Raw genomic sequence first — 13,553 nt, forward strand, 5'->3', positions numbered from 1 at the left:
ATCAACTGCTGAGCCGAGAAGTTCGTGACAAATCGAATTTACTGTAAGTTCGCTCATCTCTACTTTTCTGGCATAAAAAAGCGCACATTTTTGCACAAGCCTCATTTTGCTACAAAATGTTTGACTTTTCCTGTGTTTTGAGCAAGATTTAAGAGCATTGTGCAAAATGTGCTATTTTATGCCAGTTTTCTGGTGTAAGCATTGATAAATATCCCCCACTGAGTAATACAAACATCTTTATTTTCTTTCCTAAAAAGCAAAACCAGGATGCAGATGAAGCAGAAAATAAAAATCATGGAGACGTACCGGAGCTCTGGCCATGCTGGGGAACACCCACTGGGCTTTGGAGCATCACTTACACAATAACAAATCTAGTCATGTGCTTATTTACACCCATTCTGCTGACAGATCTGCTTCTAGTGGGGAACCCATCATATTTACACAGCTTTTTGTGTATACTGTACATTTGTCACACATTTTTCTGCAAACGTCAAGTTATTTCAGCAAAACTCCTGAGGTGGTATCAAATGTTTCAGCGGAAGTAGATGAATTAAATGAGACTATTTAAAATTGTTTAAAATTTTTGGGAAATTTCATTCCAGCCCGGACCTCACTCTAGTCTGTATATGAAATGAAGAATTTAGTAAAAAGTGCGTGTAAAATGCTGAAACTGTTAGATCCATATACATCCTTAACAATTAAAAGGGTTATCCAGGAATAGAAAACCAGAGCTAATTTCTTTCAAAAACAGCGCTGCCTTTGTCCTCAGGTTGTGTGTGATATTGCAGCTCAGTTCTATTGAAATGAATGGAGACAAGTTGTAATACCGCACACAACCTGAGGACAGAGGTGGTGCCTTTTTTGGAAGAAATAAGCTCTGGTTATGTATTCCTGAATAACGCCTTTAGGCATAAGACATTTTAAGACATCATACTGTTCAACTGGATTTTTACAACACAATAAAACCTTTAAAAAAATGTACAATTCTGGAAACTCCCCTCCACCAGTACAGAAGTTTTATCAGAAAGCTAGTGTGTCCTATGTGCACCTCAGGGAAAACTGTAGAACAGCAAAGGCAATGTAAACCGTCAATGTAAAAGCTGTAATGTCTCAATCACGTCTGGATCCCTAAGGAAGCATCTCTTCATATCAAACAGACCTCACTTATAATGTTAAAAATGTTATTCCAGAATTTCTAAAGTTCTTTAAAAGTTATAATAATTTCCAACGCGGGTTCAGTCCCACTTAGGCTCTCTCTAAACAACTGTGTATGTTGCCACGCAGTATTTCCTTCTCCATCACATAGATCAGCTTCCAATATAACTTCGGATGCATTTCTAAACTCTGGATAAGTATAAAGGTTCTTATCTGCAAGAACAAAACAAGTTTGTATTGTTTAATGGAGCATACATTGCAAGGAATATTCTTAGTGGCAATGGCCGGGCCCAAAAAAATAAAAAATAAATAAATACTTCAAGCCAGGCAGCTATTTTTCTCCATTTAAATCCTGCAAAAAAAAAAACAAAAAAAGAAGGAGGGCATGGGCTCTGTATGGGAGATCGTGGGGGGCCCAGCGGTCGGACCCCCCCACGGTCTCACCCTTATCACCCTATCCTGAGGATAGGGAATAGAATTTTGTATCACGGAGTACTCCTTTAAACGTGTCCCCACTTTCTGTAGACTGTGCTGAGATCATGTGGTACCAGGGGTGCATTCAAAGATGACATGACAGGACATACAGATGCGTCGCACACATAATTAGGGGCTGGCTTTTAGGCAAGACTAGAAATGGGAAGGTCTTGAAAAAAAATAGTTCCTCCCCCCTTTTATTTTCTTTACATTTATCTATATGATTCCTATTCATGTTCTTCTTCATCTCAGTAAAATGTAAATTTTATCGGCGAAAAAAAAATTAATTTTTTTTTTTACTATGGCTTCAAAATTTCTGGAAATTTTACATCTCTAGGCAAGGCGACAAGCAGCCAAGTCTACTGTATTCAGCTGAGGCTTGAGACGATGCAAATCCTTTATGCTGATGAATGCAGAACTTTTGGGGGCAACAAAAAGATAAAGAAGGGGACAATCCACCTCTGACAGATACATGTTAAAGGGGAACTCCGATACTTAACTTCTTATTCCTACATGATGTCCTGCACCTCGCCCCGATGTTCTGAAGATTTGTTTTCAGAATACCAGCTCTCCTTGTGTACGAAGCGACGGTGGTTGACATGCCCCTCCATGCACTGTCTATGGGAGAGCTGGAGATACACAAGTGCTGTACTCATGTATCTCTGGCTCTCCAATAGAGATAGGTGGGACATGTCGACCAACGCTCCTTGCATGAAGACAACAGGCACCTGCCAGGAGATCATGGGGATTCTAAAGGGCAGACTCCCCGAGATGTGACACTTATTCCTTATCGTGTGGATAGGGTATAAGAAGTTAAAGGGGTACTCTGGGGAACTAAACCCATTGCCCATCCTTTTCTTCTCCCCAACCTATTTATCTGTCTAAATATCATTCATTACCTATATACAGCAGTTTTCCTGTTTCAGCTGTCACTTACATGCAGCAAGTGGTACAAAAACATCATCATCAGGTCCATTCTGTCTTGGAAAGGTGGGGGCTAGTCTCTCTTGGGCTTGTGCTCCAAGACAAGCCCACGTGACCCATGTCCTGTCTGGCATCAGTGTCTGGCTGAAAGCCCCAACCCTCCTCCTCCTCCTCCTCCTCCCCTCCCCTCCCCTCCCTGTGTGAAATGATCTACCAGAGAAGCCAGCAGTATCTCCTCATAGCAAAACCCCCTCCCCTCAGCTCCCTGTGTGAAACATCTAACAGAAGTAGCAGTATCTCCTCATAGCAAGCACCAACCCCCCTCCCCTCAGCTCCGTGTGAAACCATCTTACAGAGCAGAGAAGAGCCTCAGGCCAATAGGAATAGTTCGGCAGTCAGAGCTCAGCCACGCTGACTGCCGGGAGTTGTAGTTTTAGACAGAAGCATGGGGAAAGAATATTGAAAAGTCCTGGAGGACATCAGGGGCCACAGGAGTGGGTGGAATCACAAGAAGACCACACAGGGGACCCAGACAAGGTATTGTGGAGGCTTTGTGGCATTTTTTATTCTTTATTTCCCTGGAGTACCCCTTTAAGTACTGGAGTCCCCATTTAATTTGAAAGTTACAAAGCTTGGCATCAGAAGCTCCAAGTTTAAAAATAGTAAAAACCCAGAATAAAAGGGAAACTGACAGCTGGGTAACCCACACTAAATATAATGCACGGGTTATAGTGCAGGTGAACCAGAGAAGAAATAGGAATCACTTACCCCAATCCACAGTCTGGTTGTATCATACTTTATTACTAATAGCAGGCTTTGCACAACGGAGACAGGACCTAGCATACTGGGTCCCGTGTATTGGTTTAGTGTGGGTGAACCGGCTGTCAGTTTCCTTCAAGGATTGGTCAGTAGATAAAGTGTATTACGGTACTTTGTAGAGTAAACATGAATTCAAACATACCAGAATTAACTTCCACTTGAGTTTCTAGAGAACGTAGGGTCCAGTTTATTTTGCCATTGTTGAATGTCTGGCTACTTGAGCGGACACTTATACTTTCAACACTCAATCCCACCGATGCACACTCAAACTTCCAGCCAATCTTAGCGGAGGAGGAACCTTCTGTGCGCGCCAAATATACCTAGAATACGCAAATATTCAGTAAGTGCAGTGATAAAACAATCTTACATGTATGATGGATTTGTTGTAGGCTTTCAGAGTGGATTCTGTATATTGCCTGTTATTATGCAGATTTACTGTGGAATTTACAAGTTACAATGTAAAGCAGGAAATTTGTGGCAAACCCAGGGCATAATCTCTACAGAATAGTTCTCTGCAAGGCCTGCATCTTCCATGTCTGAACTTACTCGTAGAGAAGTCTAACATTTAGGGGCTACTGAATACCCATGTGCAGGTTGTTCAGTGCAGTTAGAACTACAGGAACAACCCAGTGTCTTCTACTGGTTGGACAGAGGAGCTTTTGCAAACAACATAAAGGAACAGATTCTGATATTTATATGAAGCCTACCTTTAAAGTGACCCCGTCAGCTGTATTTGCTGCTAAAAGCAGACACGTTTGGTATAAAACCACACTGTACCTTTCCAAGAGCTAATGGTAAAATAAAAAAGATAGAAACAAAGCGCTCCACTGTGAAGGACAGTATGCAAAGAGGTGAGCCCCTAACAATAGAGCAACTCGCCAGATAGTGTTGTGCTAGGGGAGAGGCACAACACTCGAGAGCATGTATTGAAAAATCCTTTCGGAGGGTTGTGGTGGAGATCCAGCCCAGGCATTCACTCAGGACTGCAGCTTATCCCATCCCTTGACAAAGCATAGGGAACGTGTACAGAAGATTATGCACTTTTTCTGTGCACAGGTGGAAGGGATATTTAGCGCTGTCCACAACCAAGGTGGGTATTCTATAAATCTTTTATTTATTTAAACATGTAACTCGTTTCAAGGACGCTCCGTCCTCTTCCTCAGACAATGTCTGAGGAAGAGGACGGAGCGTCCTTGAAACGCGTTACATGTTTAAATAAATAAAAAAATTATAGAATACCCACCTTGGTTGTGGACAGCGCTAAATAACCCTTCTACCTGTGCACCGAAAAAGAGCTAATGGTGGTTGCTAAACTTATAATATCATACATCTTCAAAGAGGGGCTGGGAGGTGAGGGCAAGCCAGAAGGCATGCCAGGCTGTGCCAGAAAGTTTGTAAATTACTTCTATTAAAAAATCTTAATTCTTCCAGTACTTAGCTGCTGTATGCTCCAAAAGAAGTTGTTTTCTTTTTGAATTACCTTCCTGTCTGACCACAGTGCTCTCTGCTGACACCTCTGTCCGTATCAGGAACTGTCCAGAGCAGGATACCGTATATACTCGAGTATAAGCCGAGTTTTTCAGCACGATTTTTCGTGCTGAAAACACCCCCCTCGGCTTATACTCGAGTGAACTCCCCCACCCGCAGTGGTCTTCAACCTGCGGACCTCCAGAGGTTTCAAAACTACAACTCCCAGCAAGCCCGGGCAGCCATCGGCTGTCCGGGCTTGCTGGGAGTTGTAGTTTTGAAACCTCCGGAGGTCCGCAGGTTGAAGACCACTGCGGCCTTCAACATCATCCAGCCCCCTCTCACCCCCCTTTAGTTCTGAATACTCACCTCCGCTCGGCGCTGGTCCGGTCCTGCAGGACTGTCCGGTGAGGAGGTGGTCCGGTGGGATAGTGTTCTGGGCTGCTATCTTCACCGGGGAGGCCTCTTCTAAGCGCTTCGGGCCCGGCCTCAGAATAGTCACGTTGCCGTGACAACGACGCAGAGGTGCGTTCATTGCCAACGTAATTCTGCGTCATTGTCAAGGCAACGCCTCTATTCCGGGCCGGAAGCGCGGAGAAGAGGCGCCCCCGGTGAAGATAGCAGCCCGGACCACCTCCTCACCGGACCACCTCCTCACCGGACAGCCCTGCAGGACCGGACCAGCGCCGAGCGGAGGTGAGTACTCAGAACTAAAGGGGGTGAGAGGGGGCTGGATGATGTTGAAGGCCGCAGTGGTCTTCAACCTGCGGACCTCCGGAGGTTTCAAAACTACAACTCCCAGCAAGCCCGGACAGCCGATGGCTGCCCGGGCTTGCTGGGAGTTGTAGTTTTGAAACCTCTGGAGGTCCGCAGGTTGAAGACCACTGAGGGCGAATGATGAGAAGAGGATGATGAAGGGGGGGGGGTGTGGGGATGATGAAGGGGGGGGGGTGGGATGATGACAAGGGGATGATGAAGGGGGGATGTGTGGGATGATGACAAGGGGATGATGAAGGGGGGATGTGTGGGATGATAAGGGGATGATGAAGGGGGGATGTGTGGGATGATGATAAGGGGATGATGAAGGGGGGATGTGTGGGATGATAAGGGGATGATGAAGGGGGGATGTGTGGGATGATAAGGGGATGATGAAGGGGGGATGTGTGGGATGATGAAGGGGGGATGTGTGGGATGATGAGAAGGGGATGATGATGAGGATGTTAATGACGGGTCTGGATGATGACAGGGGGGGATGAGGTATTTCCCACCCTAGGCTTATACTCGAGTCAATAACTTTTCCTGGGATTTTGGGTTGAAATTAGGGGTCTCGGCTTATACTCGGGTCAGCTTATACTCGAGTATATACGGTAGTTTGCTTTGGGGATTTGCTCCTACTCTGGAAAGTTCCTAAAATCGACAGAGGTGTCAGCAGAGAGCACTGTGTCAGACAGAAAGGAATTTCAAAGAGAAAAGAACTTCCGGTGGAGCATATAGTAACTGATAATCCTTCCAGTACTTAAGATTTTTAAATAGAAATATTTTACAAACTTTCTGGCACCAGTTGATTTAACAAAAAAAAATTCCCAGTGGAGTACCGCTTTATCTGGGAAATAAAAAGGACCCTAACACTAAGGGTCTATTCACACGGCGGAATTCTGACTCAAATTAAAGCCCATAAACTTCTATGGGATTCCGCACTTCCATTCACACTTTTGAAATTCCGCTTGCGGAATTTCAAAAGTGTGAATGGGAGTGCGGAATCCCATAGAAGTCTATGGGCTTTAATTTGACTCAGAATTCTGCCGTGTGAATAGCTATCCAATGATGTATGCAGCTCTTAGCAGCACATACTGCTGGCAGATTCCCTTCATGAGGAACAAAGAAATCTAACATCTAGAGGAAATCATGGCAGACTGCTTATATACATGATTTTACTAAAATGTCTGCTTATACATTACAATACATCAGAATGAGTTTAGGCTAAATCATATGTTCGGATTCTAAACTTACCATCTTCCAGTCATTCTCCACCTTTCTGCTCATAGACTCTGTCATCCAGACTCCATTTTCCCAGCCATTTATCACCTCATTGTTATTTGAGACCCTTGAGTAGCTATCGTCAACAACGTTGTATTGAAGATGGAAACGCTTGTCCGTTTTCTCCTTTTCCGTGGGTACAAAGACGAAACTCTTGGTCTGAAGTGAAACAGAAGCATCCGCATGATTATAATGTGGATTAGTTGGGAATCATCTGCATGTATTGTGTGCAGTGCCACACAGAAAACCTGTTAAGACTCCATTCCCCTTCTGTATCTTCAGTCTAGTGGCAAATCTATCTCCAGCTCAAAACTTTAAAGGGGTACTGCAATGGAAAACATTTTTTTTTTTTTTTTTTTTTTTTATCAACTGGTGCCTGAAAGTTTTGTGACAAAGATTTGTGAATTACTTCTATTAAAAAATGTTAATCCTTCCAGTACTTATCAGCTGCTGTATGATCCATAGGAAGTTCTTTTCTTTTTTAATTTCCTTTCTGTCAGACCACAATGCTCTATGCTGACACTTCTGTCCATGTCAGGAACTGTCCAGAGTAGGATAGGTTTTCTATGGGGATTTGCTCCTACTCTGGACAGTTCTTAACATTTTTTATTTATTTTAATTTTATTTCTTTTATATAGCGCCTACAGATTCCGCAGCGCTTACAATTATGGGGTACAAACAAACACAAGTATCAGACATAATATTACACAATAACTATTCAAACAAGAGGTGTGGGGATATGTTGAGGCCAATTAGAGAATGTTATAGGCCTGTCTGAAAAGTTTTTAGGCCACGTTTGAAACTATGGATGTTGTTGTTGAGTCTGAGGGATTGAGGGATAGCATTCCAGAGAACTGGTGCAGCACGAGTGAAGTCTTGGAGACGGGAGTGAGAAGTTCGGATTATAGAAGATGTTAGTGTGAGATCATTAGCAGATCGGAGAGAACGTGTAGGATGGTAGACGGAGATGAGAGAGGAGATGTAGGGAGGTGCAGCATTGTGGAGAGCTTTGTGTGTGAGACTGAGGATTTTGTACTGTATTCTGGACTGAATTGGTAACCAGTGTAGTGACTGGCACAGGGAGGAGGTGTCGGTGTAGCGGCTGGAGAGGAAGATGAGCCTGGCTGCGGCATTTTGGATGGACTGGAGAGGAGAGTTTGGAGAAAGGAAGGCCTATTAGTAAAGAGTTAAAGTAGTCGAGGCGGGAGTAAATCAAAGCAATAATGAGAGTTTTAGCAGTTTCAGTAGTGAGAAACGGGCGGATTCTAGAAATGTTTTTGAGATGCAGGTGACAAGAACGTAAAAGAGACTGAATATGGGGAGTGAAAGACAGATCAGAGTCAAGTATAACTCCAAGACAGCGAGCCTGCTGCTCGGGAGTTATGGTAGTACCACATACCGAGATAGAAATGTCAGGGTTAGGTACAGTATCAGTTGATGGAGAAAAAACAAGAAGTTCTGTTTTAGAAAGATTTAGTTTAAGATATAAAGAGGACATGATGTCTGAGACAGCAGAGAGTCAGTCACTGGTATTCTGTAGGAGTGCAGGGGTGATGTTGGAGGAAGAGGTATAGAGTTGGGTGTCATCAGCGTAGAGGTGGTACTTGAAACCAAATCTACTGATTGTTTTTCCAATGGGGGATGTGTAGAGTGAAAAGAGTAGAGGACCCAGGACCGATTCCTGGGGAACCCCGACAGCAAGGGGAAGAGGAGAAGAAGTAGAGGCAGAAAACGAGACGCTAAAGAAGCGGCCAGAGAGATAGGAGGAAAACCAGGCGAGAGCAGAGTCCTTGAGAACGATGGAGCGGAGACTACTGAGGAGGAGTTGGTGATCCACAGTGTCAAAAGCCGCAGACAGGTCCAAGAGAATCAGTAAAGAGAAATTGCCATTTGATTTGTCCGTCAGAAGATCGTTAGTGACTTTGGTTAGGGCCGTTTCTGTGGAGTGAAGGGAGTGGAAACCAGACTGTAAGGGGTCAAGGAGAGAGTTCTCGGAGAGACAGCGGATAAGGCGGGAGTAGACCAAGCGTTTCAGGAGTTTGGAGATAAAAGGGAGATTTGAGACGGGTCGATAGTTGGCTGCACAGGACAGGTCCAGAGAGGTTTTTTTCAATAGTGGGGTTATGATAGTGTTTGAAGGAGGAGGGAAAGACCCCAGAAGAGAGGGAGAGGTTAAAGATTTTAGTTAGGTGACAGCTGAAGAGAGAGACTGGATGAGGTGTGAAGGCATGGGGTCACTAAAGCAGGTAGTGGGGCGGGCGGAGGAGAGGAGCCTGGAAACCTCATCCTCCGTTACAGGCTCAAAAACTGAGAGTGATGAAGAGGAGACGTGGCTGGGAATTGGATCAGAACTTTTAGGGGACTGGGAGAGGATTTCATCACGAATGTCATCGATTTTAGTTTTGAAGTATTTGGCCAGGTCTTCAGCACAGAGATCAGTGATTGGGGTCTGTACTTTAGGCCGAAGGAGAGAGTTGAACGTGTCAAAAAGGCGTTTTGGGTTGTTAGACAGAGAGGAGATGAGGGAGGTAAAATATGTTTGTTTGGCAAGATGAAGAGCGGAGTAATAGGATTTAAGCAGGATTTATAGTGCAGATAGTCGGAAGAAGTCTTTTTCCTCCACAGACGTTCAGCACACCTAGAGCATCGCCTGAGCATCGGGTTGTTAGCGTGTTCCAGGCTTGCTGCCGTCTGTGTCGGGAGGTTAGTGTTTTAGGGGGTGCCATTTGATCCAGGGTAGACTTTAGGGTGTCATGGTAATGTTTGGCTGCTAGATTAGGGCAGGAGAGGGAAGAGATTGGTGATAGTGAAGATTGTAGAATGTCTATAAATTGATTGGTGTTTATGGCACGCAGGTTTCTGTAAGTGTACAAGGTTGGAGTGTCTGGAAGAGGATAGGAGTTACTGATAGAGAAAGAGAGAAGGTTGTGGTCAGAGAGCTCAAAAGGAGAATTAGTGAATTTAGAGACAGAGCAAAGTCTAGAGAAGATCAAGTCCAGTGTATTCCCATCCTTGTGTGTGGGAGAGTCAGTAAGCTGTGAAAGGGCAAAGGAGGAGGTTAGAAACAGAAGCCGAGAGGCAGAAGAGGAGATTGGGGTATCAATGGGGATCTTAAAATCACCCATGATGAGTGTAGGTGTTTCTGAGGAAAGAAAGTGAGGGAGCCAGGTGGCAAAATGATCCAGGAACATTTGGGGAGGACCAGGAGGACGATAGATGACCGCCACTCTGAAAGACAATGGGCGGAAGAGCCTGAGGGTGTGGACCTCAAAAGAGGGAAATGTGAGTGAGGGTAATGGGGGGGATGACTTGAAAAGTGCATAAAATGGACAGATGTGTCAGCAGAGAGCACTGTGGTAAGACAGAAAGGAAATTCAAAAAGAACATCCTGTGGATCATACAGCAGCTGATAAGTAATGGAAGGATTAAGATTTTTTAATAAAAGTAATTTACAAATCAGTTTAACTACCTGGCACCAGTTGATTTAAAAAAAATGTTTTCTAGTGGAGTACCCCTTTAAGGGGTACTTCGATGCCCCAGAGTTCTGAACATTCTGTTCAGAACGTTCGGAGCCGGAGGCTGTGTTTGCGACGTCACGGCCACACCTCCTTGTGATGTCACGGCCACACCTCCTTGTGATGTCGCAGCCACACCTCCTTGTAATGTCGCAGCCACAAACCCTCGTGACATCACAGCCACACACCCTCCATTCAGGTCATATAAATGCTTGCTAACCCTCCTATCTCAGCTGGATCAGCCAACCATCTATTGTGCATGGAGGTCCCTAGACTCTCCCTACTCCAGAAGTCGTGGCACAGAAGGATCAACATGTTAGATTTCAACATGCCCAATCTTATGTCCCTATTGGAAATAAGCCACTGTCACTGAGGTGTCTGCAACAGCTTGTCTATCACTCACCACTGAAAAAACATGCACGCTCAGCCAAGTAGTCACAATAGTTGTTAGCAATCTTATATGAATGGGGACCTTAAAGGGGTATTCCAGGCCAACACTTTTTTTTATATATATATCAACTGGCTCCGGAAAGTTAAACAGATTTGTAAATTACTTCTATTAAAAAATCTTAATCCTTTCAATAGTTATTAGCTTCTGAAGTTGAGTTGTTGTTTTCTGTCCAACTGCTCTCTGATGACTCCCGTCCCGGGAGCTGTGCAGTTCCTATGGGGATATTCTCCCATCATGCACAGCTCCCGGGACGTGACATCATCATTGAGCAGTTAGACAGAAAACTTCAGAAGCTAATAACTATTGGAAGGATTAAGATTTTTTAATAGAAGTAATTTACAAACCTGTTTAACTTTCCAGAGCCAGTTGATAGATATAAAAAAAAGGTTTTGCCTGGAATACCCCTTTAAACAAAGGGTAAGAAAAAGATAACTACCACACATATACTGAGACAACAACATTTTTAAAAAGGGGAATCCTGGCAAACTGCTTATATACATTTGCACATTTTTATATGGCAATTATTTTCACATATCACAAGGTCTTTTCACATGTTTTGCTTCTTTATCACATAACACTACTCAACAAAATGTACTCAGATTAGATGTTGTAACAAGGTTCTAACATATATAGGAAATTACCTGCAAACCAGTTTCTCCTCGTGCGAAACGCCAAGCAAGAGACCCTGATACTCGACCACCAAGCTCACCAGATTTGGGTGTCTTTGGAGACATAAATTCCACAATCTCCACAATCAGCCTCCCGAGCAGCTCCTTTTTTCTTTGTTCTAGTAAAGATTGCTGCCGCTAAAGTTAATAAAAAAAACAAAACTGTAAAGTATGGGGCTAACAATCTATATAATAGTGATACACAGTCACTATTCAAATAAGCAAACCAGTCCAGTCTTAGAGCTCTATCACGTTCACCTTCACTCGTATAAAAGGACACATTAGCTGGCTGTTCCATAACGGGGAAACATTCACATTGTACTGTTAAAAGTTGATGAATGAAATGATGTTCCTTCCAATTTCAAATACCTAAGAAGTATTGTGAGTTATCACTTATTGTTGAATTTTGTTTGTGGTCAGGGCTAACTCATAACCGTAAAGACTTACCTGCTTGTACTTGACCAATCTACTTCAGGAATTGCCCTGCAAGGAAAACTATTAAACAACTGTACATAGTAATAACTAGGGATGTCCCAATACCATTTTATTAAGAATGAGTACCGATACTTTAATTCTGGTACTTGCCGATACCAAGTACGAGTACTTTTATTTTAAAGGGAATCTGACACCAGTGTGACCCGGTTTATGGCACTGTTTACTGTGCTGATATGTGGGTTCCTTGTTGTGTGCAATGGAGGCGGCTGCTGTAGTATGAGCCAATATTTCTCTCTTCTCCATTGTGCAGAAAAAGGAATTTACATTGGCGGCGAGACCTATGTCTCTGGAGCGATTGGGCTGACATTCACATGGTGAGCAGCGGTAGAAACCGGGTCACCTGCAATATCTACATATAAATTCAAGTTAGTGGAGGTGACTCTGCTGTAAGATTGCCTTTAATAGTAGGTAGTATCCCCTTGTAGGTAGTATAGATAGTTGCAGACATTAGTAGCAGCCCCCCTGTAGACCACAGCCCCCCTGTAGACCGCAGCCCCCCCTTGTAGACAGGGCCCCCCCTTGTAGACAGGGCCCCCTCTTGTCCCCCTGTAGACAGCAGGCCCCCCTCCTTGTAGACATCAGCCCCCTCCCCTTATATAGACAGCAGCCCCCCCCCTTATATAGACAGCAGCCCCCCCACTTATATAGACAACAGCCCTTCCCCTTTATAGACAGCAGCCCCCCCTTAATAGACAGCAACCCCCCCTACAGACAGCAGCCCCCCCTACAGACAGCAGCCCCCCTACAGACAGCAGCCCCCCTACAGACAGCAGCCCCCCTACAGACAGCAGCCCCCCCCTTATATAGACAGCAGCCCCCCCTTTATAGACAGCAGCCCCCCCTTTATAGACAGCAGCTCCCCCCTTATAGACAGCAGCTCCCCCCTTATAGACAGCAGATCCCCCCTTATAGACAGCAGCTCCCCCCTTATAGACAGCAGCTCCCCCCTTATAGACAGCAGCTCCCCCCTTATAGACAGCAGCTCCCCCCTTATAGACAGCAGCTCCCCCCTTATAGACAGCAGCTCCCCCCTTTATAGACAGCAGCTCCCCCCTTTATAGACAGCAGCCCCCCCCCTTATAGACAGCAGCTCCCCCCTTTATAGACAGCAGCCCCCCCCTTATAGACAGCAGCCCCCCCCCCTTATATAGACAGCACTCACCTACGGCTGTCCTCAGGTGTTGTCGCTCCGCTGTCCCGTTCTCCCGATCGCATAATTTCTTCCTACGGAGGAGCATGTGACATACACGTCACTCTGCTTCCTCCGCCGCGTTACGCTGGGTGCAGGGGAGGAGGAGTGAAGTGTGTATCACATGCTCCTCCAAAGGACGCAATGATTGCGATCTGGAGAACGGGACAGCGCTGCACAGCACCAGGTATTGGGCATGGTATCGGGGACATTAAACGAGTCCCCGATACCATGCAAATGCCGAGTATCGGCCCCGATACGGATACTAGTATCGGGACATCCCTAGTAATAACAATAGCGGTTGAACTGTGCCCAAAAACCGCAATCGAGGGTTAGCCTTTAGAGAGCATACCCTATAG

General features: G+C 44.9%; 1 protein-coding gene across 3 annotated transcripts in view; it reads right to left on the minus strand.

Annotated features, from left to right (window-relative positions):
• Positions 1 to 829: 829 nt before the first annotated feature.
• Positions 830 to 13,553, minus strand: part of NGLY1 (N-glycanase 1) — a 44,800-nt gene continuing 32,076 nt past the window's right edge. For 2 of the 3 annotated variants that reach the window (XM_056520008.1, XM_056520010.1), the window contains exons 9-12: positions 11,484 to 11,648; positions 6,850 to 7,035; positions 3,515 to 3,692; positions 831 to 1,368 (exon numbers count right to left, since the gene is read on the minus strand). In XM_056520008.1, the coding sequence (XP_056375983.1) occupies positions 1,196 to 1,368; positions 3,515 to 3,692; positions 6,850 to 7,035; positions 11,484 to 11,648 (702 nt within the window). In that variant the 3' untranslated portion in view covers positions 831 to 1,195. Of the gene's footprint in view, positions 1,369 to 3,514; positions 3,693 to 6,849; positions 7,036 to 11,483; positions 11,649 to 13,553 lie in introns of all 3 variants that reach the window. The other variant, XM_056520009.1, reaches the window with a different exon arrangement.

Source organism: Hyla sarda, chromosome 5 (genome assembly GCF_029499605.1).
Source record: "Hyla sarda isolate aHylSar1 chromosome 5, aHylSar1.hap1, whole genome shotgun sequence".
Classification (NCBI taxonomy): domain Eukaryota; kingdom Metazoa; phylum Chordata; class Amphibia; order Anura; family Hylidae; genus Hyla; species Hyla sarda.